A 15,028-nucleotide genomic window follows, 5' to 3' on the forward strand; every position below is an offset into this window, starting at 1 on the left:
CGGGGGGGCAGGACCACTGCAGCTCGCCCCGCGGCGGCATGAGGGGTCTGGCGGGACCCTGGGCCTGGCTCTGCTGGGGGGGGGGCATGTGGGGACTCGTGGGGTCACCCCCCCCCCCCTTCTGCCACACCGCAGGCAGCCCCTGCCTGCACCCCGGGTTGGGGGGGGGCAGCTGCCGGCACGGGAAAGGGAGGGGGGGGGGGTCTGTGAACCCATCAAATAACCTGCCCGCACAGGCAGCTGCCCGCAAGGATTCACATCCCTGCCCCCCCCCGGCCCCGCACCGCTGCCCCCCCCGCACCCCCCCCCCCCCGTCCTGTCACCAGATCCCTGCCCCAAAAAATATTTGGCACCTTCAGGCCCCGGGGAAGCACCTGCTGCTCCCCCCGGGGAGATTCTGCCCGGGGGGGGGCCCAGCACCGACGGGAAGGGGATTGGGGATGCTGGGGGGGGGCTGCCGGGGCCCCCCCACCCTCTCACGGTGTCGGGGGGGGGGGTCACGCTGCTGAGTCACGGCGGGTACCGGGATGCTGCATCCCACCGCCCCCCCCGGGATGCTCCCCCCGGGCCGCGGGACCCCCCGGCCCCCCCCGGCCCCCCCCGCGCCCCCTCGGGGCGGCAGGTTCCCCCCCCCACCCCCGACACACACACGCACATTCCCCCCCCGCCGGGGAGGGGCGGGGCGAGGGGCCGGGCCGAGCCGGACTCACCTGCACCCCCCAGTCCGCCCAGTTCGCCCAGTTGGCCGCGGCGCCGCCAGTACCAGACCAGGGCGAGGGACGCGGCGTGGCCCGCGGCCACCAGCGACGGGAAAAGGGACCCCGAGTCCTCCATGGCGGGGGGGGAGGGGGGGTCAGCCCGGCTCGGCTCAGCTGGGCCCGGCTCAGCCCGGCTCGGCTCGGCGGGGCAGGGACGCGCCAGCGCCCGCCCCCCCCGGGGCAGCTCCCGCTCCGCCTTAACCCCTCCCGGGCCGCGCGGGGAGGCGCCGCCCGGCCCGCGGCACCGGCAGGATCGGGCCCCCCCCCCCGGGTCCCGTGTCCCCCCCCCGGGTCCCGTGTCCCCCCCCCGCCCCCATCACTCACATCCCGGCTTTTTATATCCCGGGACGTAGCGGCGCCAGCGGCCCCCCCCCGTCCCGGGTTCCCCCCCCCCGGGTCCCGGCGGGTCTCACCTACCCGGCACGACCTTCATGGGTGCGGGCAGGGGACAGGCAGGGGACAGGCAGGGGACAGGCAGGGGACAGGCAGGGGACAGGCAGGAGCGGGCAGGGGACGGGCAGGGAACGGGCAGCAACGCGGCTCCGGCGGCGGCGGCGGCGGGGGGGGGGGGGGGGGGGCGGGCTCCGATATAAATAACCGGGGACCCGTCACCGACCCGAGTTAGAACATGACACGGGGGGGGCGGGACGGGGCGGCCGCGGCACCCCGGGACCCCCCGGACCCCCCCGGCGCTGGGGGTCCATCAGCCGCCGCCGCGGGATTTCATTACAGCGGCGCTAACGACGGGGAACGGACCCCGGAGATTTGAGGGGGGGGGGGTAGGGGGCTCGCGGGGGGGGCGGCGGGACGCGATTCACCCCGCCAGGACCCCCCCAGCGCCCCGCACCCCGTCCCTGCCCCCCCCCTCGACTCCGCGCCGGGTTTTCTCGCAGCCGATGGAAAACCGGATCCCCCGCGGGGGGGGGACGGGGCGGGGCGGGCCCGGGGCTCCGCCGCTGCGTCCCACGGGGGGGGGGGGGGGGGGGGGGTGGTGGGCAAACACCCCCCCCCCCAACTCACGGGGGTCTGGGCAGGGGCTGCGGCCGGTGCCCCCCCCCGGGGGGGATGACAGTGGGGACGCGGCGGCAGGGCCGCCCCACGCGGGACGACGCTGCCCACGGGTGCAGCGGGGCCCGAGGCGCCCCCCCGAGCGTCCCCCCCCCGCGTCCCCCCCCCGCGGGGCCGGTGACTCACGGCGCTGGCGGCGAAGCGCGACCGGCGCCTTCGCGCTGGAAACTTGGAGCAGCAGCGGCTGCCCGGGGAGGGGGGGGCTGAGTCACGGCCTGGGGTGGGGGGCGCGGGGGGGCGCGGGGGGGCCTCACCGCGGCCTCGGGGCGCCGCCGGCAGCTGCCCCGGCCGGGGGGGGACACCCGGACCCCGCAGCCTCCCCCGGCGCCAGCTGCTGCCGGGATCGGGTGTCGCTGCGGGGAGGGGGGGGGGGCAGAGGCGGGGACCCCCCCGCAGCCCCCTCCCCACCGGCAGCCCCGCGCTCACCAGCTGCCGCCGTCCGTCTGTCCGGACCCGCCCCGGGCACGGCAGAGGGGGGAACTTGGGGTGCAGCCCCCCACGCGGCGCACACACATCCCCCCCCCCCCCGGAGCAACCCCCACCCACAGTACAGCCCCCCCTCACCCACGGCACAGCCCCCCCGGCAGCACCGAGACCCCCAGCAGCACGGGGGGGGGTCCCTGGCAGCAGGGAGTGTCCCCAGCAGCACGGGGGGGTCCCCAGCACCCCCCACACCCCTTGGGCATCACAGGGAGCCACCTCGCTGCCCCCCCAGCACACTGAGCCCGGGGGGGGGGTCACTGAAGCCCCCCAGGGCACCAGCGCCGCATCCCCCCCCCCCCTCCAGGCAGGGGGGACCCCGGGAGCTCTGGCAGGCCATGGGGTCCCCCTGGATGCAGCAGGGGGGGCACAGCAGCCCCCCCACCCCCGAGCTTGGCTGGGGAAGGGGGGCGTGGCCCCAGCTCCGCGCTGGGGGCTGGTGGGGGCTGCTGAGACCCCCCCCGGGGGCACAGCAGGGTTACAGTGCCCCCCACCCCCCCATGACAGCACCCTGGGGGGCACCAAGGCTGGCGAACCCCCGTCCCACCCAATCTGGGGGTGTCGTGTGAGCGTCCCCCCCCTCCCCACCCCACCTGGACCGATACCTGGGGCTGAGCCGGGCTGGGGGGGCAGCCGAGAGGCCCCCCCCGCCGCGGTGAGAGGCTCCACGTGCCGCTCGGCCTCCTCCTTCCTGCGGTAGAGCCGCTCGCCGGGGGCGTCGGGGGGCCGCCGGGGGGGCTCGGCGGGGCGCCGGGGGGGCTCGGCGGGGCGCCGGGGGCGCTGCAGGGACAGCGGGACGATCTCGGGGGGCAGGCGCAGGTACCGGCGCAGGTAGGCGACGCCCTCGTCCGTCAGGTACCAGTAGAAGTGGCGCCAGGCGAAGGTCTCGCGCACGAGGCGGCGGGAGCGCAGCGAGGCCATGGCCCGCAGCACCTCCACGTTGGCCACGCCGGGCAACTGCGGGTGCGGGCGGCGCGGCCGCGGGTCCTTCTCGGCCACCAGCACGCCCTCGCGGAACAGCAGCTCCAGGATGGCGCGGAGGTGCTCCAGGGGCATCAGCATCCCCGCCACCATGCTGCCGGTCGGTGCGGGTCAGCACGGCTGGGCACGGATCAGTACGGCTTGGCACGGGTCGGCACGGGCCGGCACGGGTCAACACGGATCAGCACGGCTGGGCACGGATCAGTACGGCTTGGCACGGGTCGGCACGGCTTAGCACAGCTTGGCACAGCTTGGCACGGGTCGGCACGGATCAGCACGGATCAACACGGATCAGCACGGGTCCACACGGATCGGCACGGATCAGCACGGGTCCACACGGATCGGCACGGCTTGGCACGGGTCAGCACAGATCAGGATGATCCGGCACGGCACGGCTCGGTATCTTCTGGCACAGCCGGGCACAGCTCGGCACGATCTGGCACGGCTCGGTACGGTCTGGCACGGCACGGCACGGCTCGGTATAGTCCAGCCCGGCGCGGCACGGAAACGCTCAGTGCGCTCTGGCACGGCTCAGCGCGGTCTGGGATGATCTGGCACGGCACGGCCCGGCCCCGTACGGTCCGGCACAGCTCACCACAGCTCACCACAGCTCACCACAGCTCACCACAGCTCACCACGCTCCGGCTCGGCGCGGAACTGCCCGGTACGGTCTGGCGCGGCCCGGCGCGGTGAAGCCCCGGCCCAGCCCGGCCCGGCTCGGTAAGCCCCGGCTCAGTAAAGCCCGGCCCAGTGCCTGCCGCGGGCAGAGCGGCGGCAGCTCCACCCCCGGCCCGGGGGGGGGGGGCTGTGGGGAGCGGGGGGGGGCCCGGGGCAGCCGCCGCTCGGGCCAGCCCCGAGTCAACGGCCCCTCCCCGGCCCCGCCCGGGGGGGACACACGGCCGGGCCCCCCCGCCACAACGCCCCGCCCGGCCCGACCCACCCGGCCGGTTCCCGCGCGGGTCCCGCCCCGCCCCGGAGCCGCCGAAGATGCGGGGGGGGGGGACGGGACCCCCTCCACACCCCCCCGAGCCCGGGACACACACCCCCCCCCCGCAATCCGGGGGGGGACCCTGAACTCGGGGGGGGACACCAGGGCAGCCCCCCCGGCGGGGCGGCAGGGCCGGACCCGCCAAGGTCAATATTTGCTCCGGGCCGGTCCCGGGTGATTCAGGAGCGGGGGGGGGGGGGTAAGGGTGGGGCCGCAGCCCCCCCGGGGGGACTCCACGTCGCGGGGGGGGGGGGGGGGGGGAAGCAGGACGGTCCCGGCGCAGTTTTGCCGCCCCCCCCCCCCCCCAGGGCTGGCAGGTGGGGACGAGGCAGCTGCCACCCCCCCCCCTCTCCCGGCCCCCTCCCAGGTCCAACAGGGAGGCGGGGGGGGCCAGCAGCCCCCCCCCCCCATGGGCAGCCGGATCCTTCACTGCCACGTGCCAGGAGCAGGGGGGGCTCTGGGACATCCCCCCCCCCCCCCCAAATCCGGGGGGCGTCACGGCCCCACAGGCCTGCAACAGGGGAGGGCCCCCCCCCGCCCCCCAGCCAGGGCTCCCCCGCCCCCCCCCCGGCCCATAAACCCCCCAACAGCAGGGGGACGGGGGGATTGGGGGGGGGGGAAGGAATGCAGGAACCCCCCCAAGAGCACGGGGGGGGGGATGTGGGGGGGGGCTGAAGGATGCAGGAGCCCCCCCAGCAGCAGGGAGGGAAATTGGGGGTCCTGGGGGATAGAGGAGCCCCCCAACAGCGGGGGGGGGGGGAACGTGGGGGGAGCTGGGAGATGCAGGAACCCCCCCAAGAGTGTGTGTGGGGGGAATTGGGGGGGTCCTGGGGGTGGAGGAGCCCCCCAGGAGCTGGGGGGGGGCTGGGGGATGCAGGAGCCACCTGTTGTGGCCCCCCCCCCCCATCCTGGTGACACTGGGGATTTACTGGGAGCCGGGGGGGGGGCAGTGGGGTGCAGTGAGGGCCGGGGGGGAGGAGCAGTGACACCCCAACCCCACAGACTGGGGTGATGTAACCGCGGGGGGGGCGGGGGGGGGGGCCCTGCTGGGCTTTGCCCAACTTCCCCATCCTGCTGATGTTGGAGGGGGGGGGAAACTGAGCCCCCCCCATCCCCCAGCACAGAGCACCCCCCCACCCCAGCCCTGCCCCCCTCCAGGATGGCGACAAGAGCGGGGACACCCCAGACCCCCCCCCCCCCCCATCCGCGGGGGGGGGGGGGGGGGCCATCACCCCCTGAGTATGTGTGTGGGACCCCCCCGCGCCCCCCCCGCCGGGTCACGGCCGCGGGAATCGCTGAGTCAGCGCCGGCCGCGCTGATCCGCCGCGACGTGACAGCGGAGCCAGCGCCGGGCACCGTGCCGGGACCCCCCCGCGCCCCCCGGGACCCCCCCCGGCGACAGGAGCTGGCAGCCGGTGGCCCCCCCGCACCCCTTTAGGGGTGCGGGGGGGCCACCGGCTGCCAGCTCCTGTCGCCGGGGGGGGGTCCGGGGGTCTTTTCCCCGTGCTTCCCACCGGGAACCAGCTGCGGAAGGAGGGGGCCCAGCCTGGCATCCCCCCCCCCCCCCCCCATGGCCCGGGGCCACCACCCGCCAGGGTCTGGGCCACCGCCCTCGCCAGAATCTGGGCCACGAACTTCCCCAGCACTTGTGCCACCGCCCTCGCTGGCCCCCACGGCAGATCCTGCGGCAGCCGCTTGTCCCCCACGATGGCCACTTGCCCCCACAAATGGCTACTTGCCCCCCGCAGCAGCCTCTTGCCCCCCACAATGGGCCGCTTGCCCCCGTGATGGGTTGCTTGATCCCCTGCAATGGCCACTTGCCCCCTGCAGTAGCCGCTTGCCCCCCTGCAATGGGCCACCCCCCCTCTGATGGGCCGCTCGCCAGCTGCAATGGCTGCTTGCCCCCTGCAATGGCCGCTTGCCCCCTGAGGCAGCCGCTTACCCCACGCAATGGGCCACTTGCCCCTCACGATGGCCACTTGCCTCCCTGCAACAGCCACTTGCCCCTCACGATGGCCACTCGCCAACTGCAGTGGCCACTTGCCCCACGATGGGCTGCTTGCCCCTTGCAATGGCCACTTGCCCCCTGCGGCAGCCGCTTGCCCCCACGATGGGCTGTTTGCCCCTCACGATGGCCACTCGCCAGCTGCAATGGCCACTTGCCGCCTGCGGCAGCCGCATGCCTCCCCGCAATGGGCCACTCGCCAGCTGCAATGGCCACTTGCCCCCTGAGGCAGCTGCTTGCCTCCCACAATGACCACTTGCCCCCACGCGATGCCCATTTGCCCCCACGATGGCCTGCTTGCCCCCCTGGAATGGGCTGCTTGCCCCCACGGTGGGCCACTCGCCAGCTGCAATGGCCACTTGCCCCCTGCGGCAGCCACTTACCCCCCACAATGGGTCACTTGCCCCCACGATGGGCTACTTGCCCCCCTGTGATGGTCGCTTGCCTCCACGATGGCCACTTGCCCCCTGAGGCAGCCACTTACCCCACGCAATGGGCCACTTGCCCCCTGAGGTAGCTGCTTGCCCCCCACAATGATCACTTGCCCCACGATGGCTGCCTGCCCCCCTGTGATGGCCACTTGCCCCTACGGTGGACTGCTTGCCCCCCACAATGGCCACTTGCCCCCTGCAGCAGCCCCTTGCCCCCATCATGGGCTGTTTGCCCCCACGATGGGCTGCTTGCCCCCTGCAAAGGCCACTTGCCCCCCGCGGCAGCCGCTTGCCCCCACGACGGGCCGCTCGCCCCCCGCCATGGCCGCTGCAGTGACGCGGGGCCGGCAGCAGCCCCGTGACCGCGTCCTCGGGCGCCCGTTACTCACGGGCCAGTGCCCGGCGCTGCGGCACGGCCCCCCCGGCCCCCCGGCCCCCCCGGGACCCCCCGGGATGGGACCGGCCCCCCCCGGGATGGGACTGGAGCCCGCCGGGATGGAACTGGCCCCCCCGGGATGGAACCGGCCCCCCCCGGGATGGGACTGGAGCCCGCCGGGATGGGACTGGCCCCCCCAGGATGGAACCGGCGCCCCCGGGATGGGACCGGCCCCCCCGGGATGGGACCGGCGCCCCCGGGATGGGACCGGCGCCCCCGCCCCCCCGCACCTTTCAGGGCGCTGATCTCGTGGCGGATGGACCGGGCCGGACCCTCCATGGCCGCTCCCGCCGCTCCCGCACGGTCCCGCAGCTCCGGGGCGGCCCCGCCCGGCCCCGCCCCCCCGCTCGGCCCCGCCCCTCCCATCCCCACCCCCCCACACCCCCCCGCCGCAGCCCCCCCCCCGCTGCGGCACCGCGTGTCCCCCCCCCGGTCCCCCCCCCCCTCCCCGGGCACCTGCTGGGAACCGGCCCCGCAGCCCCGCCCCGGCGGCACCACCGACCCCCCCCGGCACCACCGACCCCCCCCGGCACCACCGAACCCCCCCCCCGGCACCACTGACCCCCCCTGCCCCATCACCACAGCCCCCCCATTCCACCCCCCCCAGCCGGGGGGTCACACACACGGGTCCCCCCTTACCCCCGGGGGGGCCGCAGCTGCCCCCCCCTCCAAGTCACTCCTGGGGCCCCCCCGCGCCCCCCCCCGCGGTGCCAGGGCCGGGTCCTGCCGCAGTGCGGCCACTGCCGGGGGGGGGGGGGGGGGCGAGTGGGGGGGGCACCCCCAGATCCCCCGCGGCCCGTCTGAGCGCCGGGGGGGTGGGGGGGTGTCCCATTGCCCCGTTGCCACCCGCGGTGGCCACTGGCCCGGTTTCACTTCACACCGGCCACGATGGCGGCTCCAACCACGAGGCCACCGCCGGCACACGGTGGCCACGGCGGCACACGGTGGCCATCACCGGCACACGGTGGCCACCGCCAAGCCCGGGCCTGTGGCCACGTTGGTGGCCAAACCCCTCACCCCCTCGCCCGCCCGCGCAGCCGCCCTCGGCCAGTCCCGGCCGGGCCGTGGCTACCGGCACGTGCCGCCCAGCGCGGCCACCAGGTCCCGTGGCCACCAGCCCCGGTGGTGGCCACAAGCCCGCTGGCAACCGGGAGGATTGGGGGGGGGGGGTGGCGGCTGCTGCCAGGGCCGTGGCGCCCCCCCCAAGTGTCCCCCGTCTCTGGGGGGGGGCCCGAGGGTCCCTCGGCCGCGGCACCGGGGCGGGGGCCACCAGTAGCCACCTGGAGGGAGCCGGGGGGGTGTGTGTGGTGTGTGACGCCCCCCCACGCCCCCCCCAGGAAGCTCCCGGCACCCCCAGGCCACCCGCGGGGGGGGCAGGCGCAGGCAGGCGCAGGCAGCTCCCGCCCCTTGTAAGGGCATGGCCGCCGCACCGGCCCCCCCGGCCCCCCCCGGCCCCCCCGGGGCAACAACGCGACCCCCCCCCGGTGCCCTTGACCTTGACCCCAGCGCCCCCCCCCCAGTGCTGCCTCCTGCCTCTCCTTGCCCGCCCCCCCCTGCCCCAGACCCCCCCCCCCGCCTGTGCCCCCCCCCCGCCCCCCCCGGCGCTCACCCCAACACCCCCCCAGACCCCCCCAAAGTGCCACAGACCTCATGGGGGGGGAGGCGGAGGGGGGGCACAGGCACAGCCCCCCCCGCCTGGTCACCCCGAAACCCCCCGTGAGCACCGACACCCCGGGGGGGGGACACACGACCCCTGAGGGGGGGGGGGGGGGCGATCTCGGGGGGGGGGGGGGGGCAGGCCCTGAAGGGGGGGGGGGGGGAGCAGCCCCGGGGGGGCGGGGGGGGTCCCCGGGCCCTGCCGGCGCTTCCCGTGTCCTATTATGGGAATGAGCCGCCGGGCCCCCCCCGCGCGGCCGCCCCCGAGCCGGCTGCGCCCCCCCGCGCCCCCCGCCCCAAATCGGGACCCCCCCAGCGTGGGGCCGGGGGGGCGGGGGGGGCGGGGGGGGTCGGTACCTTTGTATCGCTCCCGCACGTCCTCGTAGGCTTGGACCAAGTCCTGCTCCTCGGGGGCGGGGGGCAGCGGCCCCTGGGGGGGGGCGGCCATGGGGGGCGCGGGGGGGCTCCCGGCGGGGCCAGCGGCCGCGGGGGCGACCGGCCGCGGTGTCCGGTGGGCGCGTGTCCGGCCCAGCCCGGCGGGACACGGGACGGGACGGGACGGGACGGGCCGCCCCCCCCGGCCCTTAAAGGAGCCGCCGGAGCTGCCGCCCCCCCGGCACCGCCCCCCGCCCGGGCACCGGCCCGCCGTGGGGCACCGACCCGCGTCTGGGGGGCACCGACCCACGTCTGGGGGGCACCGACCCACATCTGGGGGGCAGGGACACTGTGGGGTGCAGACCCATGTCTGGGGGGCACCGACCTGCATCTGTGGGGCACGGACCCGTGTCTATGGGGCACGGCACCGCCATGGGGCACCGACCCTGATTTATGGGGCACAGGCACTGTGGGGCACAGACGTGCGCCTGGGGGGCACTGACACCCATCTGGGGGGCATGGACACTATGGGGCACAGACCCTCAGCTATGGGGCACTGACCCACATCTGGGGGGCACGGCCGCTATGGGGCACAGACCCTCAGCTATGGGGCACTGACCCACATCTGGGGCGCGCGGCCGCTATGGGGCACGGCCAAACTATGGGGCACGGCACCCCACCGAGCACTGCACCCCCCGGGGCACGGCCCCCGTGTGGGTCACAGCACCCCCAGGGCGCAGCCGATCTCGGGGCGGGGGGGCGCTGAGGGCCTGGGGGGGGCGCAGGTGACGGGGGTGGGTCAGGGGGTGCCGGATACACCCCCCGTCTGCCCCCACCCTCCCTTTTGGGGGGGGCTGCCCCCTCCTCCTGCCCCACACAGAGCCCCCCCAGTCGTGCCCCGGCTCCCCCTGCGGCGCCACATGAGGATGGGGGGGGGGGATTTGCTGCCCCACAACCCCCCCGGGCCCTGGGGGGGCCCCGCTCTGATGGGGGTGACCCCCTACACCCCCCCAGCAGCCGCGGAAGCCGCGGGGGCCCTGGGCAAGGGGGGGCCAGGGGCCACCAGCCCCCACGGACGGAGCTTCCTGGGCCCGAAATACAGAGCGGGGCTGGGGGGGCAGGAATGGCCCGGGGGGGGCTGGGGGCGCGCTGGGGGGGGACACACCGGTCACCCCACAGGGACACACCAGCTGCTGTACTGGGACATACGGGGCACATGCCAGGGGACGCCCCCCACGTCGGGGGTCACACGCATGTGCCCCCCCCAGCCTCAGCACCGCGGTGTCACCGGATGCCACCACCGGACACGGCACGTGGGGACACCCCGGGACTGGCCTGGGAGCTGTGGGGACACCCTGGGGACACCCCGGGACAAGGCCACACACTGAGGGGACACCCTGGGGATGTGACCACATGGGGACACCCCCAGGACATGTCCTGGGAATTGTGGGGACACCCCGGGACAGGGCCATGAGCTGCAGGGACACCCTGTGACATGTCCTGGGGGCTGTGGGGACGCTCTGGGGACACCCCAGGACAGGGCCACACACTGCGGGGACACCCTGGGGACACCCCGGGACCGGGGGGGACACCCCGGGGCCGTGTCCCGGGTGCTGCAGGGTCACGGGCCCCCTGGGCCACCCTGGGGCCACGCTGGTGGCCCCTGCCCCCACAGCAGAGCCGAGGGGACACTCGGCCTCGTCCCCAGCACGTGGCTCTGCCACCCCCAGAGGACCCAGCCCCGGGGTGTCCCCCCCTGTGTCCCCTCCCCGGTGCCAGCGGAGACCCCTGCGGCCCCTCAGCCACCCCCCGCGCCGCGTCCTTGGGGACACTGGGGGGGTGGTGGCACAACATTGCGTCCCCCACGGTGGCACCGCTCCTGTCACCGCGTCACCCCCCCGGCACAGCACAGGGGCTCCCGTGTCCCTCCCGACCCCCCCGGCAATGCCCCATGGTATCACCCCCACGGGGGTGGCTTCACCGCGACATCTGTCCCCTCCCCGGTGTCACCCTGAGGCACGGGGACCCCCGAGCCCCCCCTCGTGAAGGCACGGACACGACGGCGCAAGGTCCCCGCAGTGTCCCCCCTCCCGGCACAGCGTCCCCCACCTCAGCGCAGGGTCCCCGCAGTGTCCCCCCTCCCGGCGCAGCGTCCCCCACCTCAGCGCAAGGTCCCCGCAGTGTCCCCCCTCCCGGCGCAGCGTCCCCCACCTCAGCGCAGGGTCCCCGCAGTGTCCCCCCTCCCGGCACAGCGTCCCCCACCTCAGCGCAGGGTCCCCGCAGCGTCCCCCACCTCAGTGCAGGGTCCCCACAGTGTCCCCCACCTCAGCGCAGCGTCCCCCACCTCAGCGCAGGGTCCCCGCAGTGTCCCCCCTCCCGGCGCCGTGTCCCCCACCTCAGCGCAGGGTCCCCGCAGTGTCCCCCCGTCCCTGTGCCAGGGGCGCTGCCGGCGCAGCCCCCCCGCGGCGGCTGGCGGGGACCCTCCCCGGTGCCCGGTGCCCGGTGCCGGTGCCGGTGCCGGTGCCGGCGCCCCCACCTGCGATGCGGATGACCGCCCTCTCGGCGGGGTCCAGCACGGTGCCGCTGCCGGCGGCCGCCCGGGGGCGCCGGGCCCGCTGGTGCCGGCCCAGGTTCCAGGGCAGCGTGTCCCCGGCGCCGGGCGGGGCGCTGCCGCCGCTGGAGCTCTCCTCCGCCATCGCCCCCGCCGCGGGCCCTGCGCCGGGGGACAGGGGCGTCAGGGGACACCGCGGGGACACCGCGGGGACACCCCGGGACCCGCCACGCCACGGCGCCTGCGGGCGGGGCCCGAGCGTCGCGGCTCTACTGGGGCCTCGCGACGCCCCACGGGGACACCGGGGACACGGGGGGGGGGACACCGGCCGGGGCTGGGGGTACAAAGCCGTGGTGGCACTTGGGGACTGGGGGGGATGAGGCCGAGGTGGCACTTGGGGACTGGGGGGACGAGGCCGAGGTGGCACTTGGGGACTGGGGGGGATGAGGCTGAGGTGGCACTTGGGGACTGGGGGGGACGAGGCCACGGTGGCACTTGGGGACTGGGGGGACGAGGCCGAGGTGGCACTTGGGGACTGGGGGGTACAAAGCCGTGGTGGCACTTGGGGACTGGGGGGGATGAGGCCGAGGTGGCACTTGGGGACTGGGGGGACGAGGCCGAGGTGGCACTTGGGGACTGGGGGGGATGAGGCTGAGGTGGCACTTGGGGACTGGGGGGGACGAGGCCACGGTGGCACTTGGGGACTGGGGGGACGAGGCCGAGGTGGCACTTGGGGACTGGGGGGTACAAAGCCGTGGTGGCACTTGGGGACTGGGGGGGATGAGGCCGAGGTGGCACTTGGGGACTGGGGGGGACGAGGCCACGGTGGCACTTGGGGACTGGGGGGACGAGGCCGAGGTGGCACTTGGGGACTGGGGGGGACGAGGCCGAGGTGGCACTTGGGGACTGGGGGGGACGAGGCTATGGTGGCACTTGAGGACTGGGGGGGACGAGGCCACGGTGGCACTTGGGGACTGGGGGGGACGAGGCTGAGGTGGCACTTGGGGACTGGGTGGATGAGGCCGCAGTGGCACTTGGGGACTGGGGGGGACAAGGCTATGGTGGCACTTGGGGACTGGGGGGGACGAGGCTATGGTGGCACTTGGGGACTGGGGGGGACGAGGCCGAGGTGGCACTTGGGGACTGGGGGGACGAGGCTGAGGTGGCACTTGGGGACTGGGGGGGACGAGGCCGAGGTGGCACTTGGGGACTGGGGGGACGAGGCTGAGGTGGCACTTGGGGACTGGGGGGACGAGGCCGAGGTGGCACTTGGGGACTGGGGGGACGAGGCTGAGGTGGCACTTGGGGACTGGGGGGGACGAGGCCATGGTGGCACTTGGGGACTGGGGGGACGAGGCCGAGGTGGCACTTGGGGACTGGGGGGGACGAGGCTGAGGTGGCACTTGGGGACTGGGGGGGTCGAGGCTATGGTGGCACTTGGCGACTGGGGGGATGAGGCCACAGTGGCACTTGGGGACTGGGGGGGACGAGGCCGAGGTGGCACTTGGGGACTGGGGGGGACGAGGCTGAGGTGGCACTTGGGGACTGGGGGGACGAGGCCGAGGTGGCACTTGGGGACTGGGGGGGTCGAGGCTGAGGTGGCACTTGGGGACTGGGGGGACGAGGCTGAGGTGGCACCCGGCTGTGCCCGGGGGGGTGGGGAGCGCCGCGTCACCGACGCTGCCACCCACCACGTCCCCTCCGTCCCCCCGCGGTGACACCGGGGCGGGGGCTTCTCCCAGCCAAGGTCGAGGGTCCCTTTGGCCAAGGTCACGGCTGGGGGGGGGACACGGGCGGGTTCTGTCCCGGCCCTTGGGGACATTTTTGGCCAAAATCCTGCCAGAACGTGCCCCCGCCCCCCCCGGGGAAGCTCCTGAGCGTGGGCACATGCGGGGGGGGCGTGGGGGGAGAACGCGCGTGTGCGGGGTGAGCGGGGGGGGCACATGCGGGGGGGCGATGGGGGACACACACACACGCGGGGGGTGACGGGGGACACACACACACACGGGGGGGCGATGGGGGACACACACACGCGGGGGGGCGATGGGACACACACACGCGGGGGGGTGACGGGGGACACACACACACGCGGGGGGGGCACACGCGTGGGCCCAGCCTGACTCCCCCGCTCCACCCCCCGCCCCCCCCGCACCGACGCGCCGCTCCCCCCCGCAGTGCCCCCCCCGCTGCCTCAGCCAGAAAAATCCCCCCCGGACTCCCCCCCCCGCACCCCCGGACCCCCCGCTCACAGGACACCCCCCCGCGCCCCCCCGCAGGTCCCGGCCCCACGCGTGATGGAGGGGGGGGTGGCGGGGGCAGTCCGCCCCCCCCGCACTCACCGAGCGCTGTGTCCCGGCCCGCGCCGGGGGGGCATGACCGGAGGGGGGGGCTGGGGGGTGTCGGGGTCCTCCGGGGGCGCTGGGGGGGGTTGGAAGGGGGGGGGGGCGGCTGCACCCGCACCGGCAGCGGCTCCCGCAGCGGCGGCGGGCCCGGCAGCGGGGGGGCGGGGCGGGGCGGGGCGGGGCGGGGGGAGGGGAGGGGAGGGGGGGAGGGGGGGCGCGGATCTCACCTCCCCCCCGCCCGCGCGGCCGCGGCAGCCGGAGGAGGAAGAGGAGGAGGAGGAGGAGGAGGAGGAAGGGGGGGGTAGCACCCCCCGTGCGCCGGCGCGGGAAGGGTTAACCCCCCCCCGGCCTGGCCCCGGGTCCCCGCGGCACCGGCAGCACGCGGGCAGCGGCCCGGGGGGGCCCCGGGGCCACCAACCCCCCCCCCGGGGCCACCATCCCCCCCCGGGCACAGGCCCTGCCCGCTGGGTCACGCCACGGTGGCACCGGGTGGTGAGGCCCTGCGGGAGCCTGCGGGGGTGCGGGGGTGCGGGCAGGGGTGCGGGCAGGGGTACAGGCAGCGGCAGCGGCAGAGGGACAGGAGAGGGACAGGAGAGGGACAGGAGAGGGACAGGCAGAGGGACAGGCAGCGGCAGCGGCAGCGGTTGGCGATCGCGCTGCCGCAGCCGGAGGCCCCGTGAGCCGCCGCGGCGGAGGGCCGGTGCCGGGATCCCACCGCGCGGCCTCCGCACCCCGACACGGGCCCCCGCCCGGCTGCCCGCGCCCTGCCCGCACCCTGCCCGCACCCTGCCCGCGCCCTGCCCGCGCCCTGCCCGCGCCCTGCCCGCGCCCTGCCCGCGCCCTGCCTGCTCTGCCGCCGCCTCCTCTCCGGCCGCAGCCCCGCGGGGGAGCTCGGGGCCGGCTGCGGCGCTGCGGGAGGGGCCGGGCCCCGGCACCGGGGAGAGCCGGGAACCGGAG

General features: G+C 76.5%; 1 protein-coding gene across 13 annotated transcripts in view; it reads right to left on the reverse strand.

The window, feature by feature from the left end:
• The window catches only part of LOC141957208 (plectin-like), a 50,758-nt gene extending 36,611 nt beyond the window's left edge, over positions 1-14,147 (reverse strand). For 5 of the 13 annotated variants that reach the window (XM_074898270.1, XM_074898261.1, XM_074898257.1 and 2 more), the window contains exons 1-2: positions 14,069-14,147; positions 11,715-11,891 (exon numbers count right to left, since the gene is read on the reverse strand). In XM_074898270.1, the coding sequence (XP_074754371.1) occupies positions 11,715-11,874 (160 nt within the window). In that variant the 5' untranslated portion in view covers positions 11,875-11,891; positions 14,069-14,147. Of the gene's footprint in view, positions 1-710; positions 855-1,175; positions 1,207-2,960; positions 3,381-7,377; positions 7,452-9,160; positions 9,289-11,714; positions 11,892-14,068 lie in introns of those variants that run through there. The other 8 variants (XM_074898267.1, XM_074898265.1, XM_074898269.1 and 5 more) reach the window with 6 other exon arrangements.
• Between the last annotated feature and the right edge of the window lie 881 nt (positions 14,148-15,028).

This window comes from Athene noctua, chromosome 2 (genome assembly GCF_965140245.1).
Source record: "Athene noctua chromosome 2, bAthNoc1.hap1.1, whole genome shotgun sequence".
Lineage (NCBI taxonomy): Eukaryota > Metazoa > Chordata > Aves > Strigiformes > Strigidae > Athene > Athene noctua.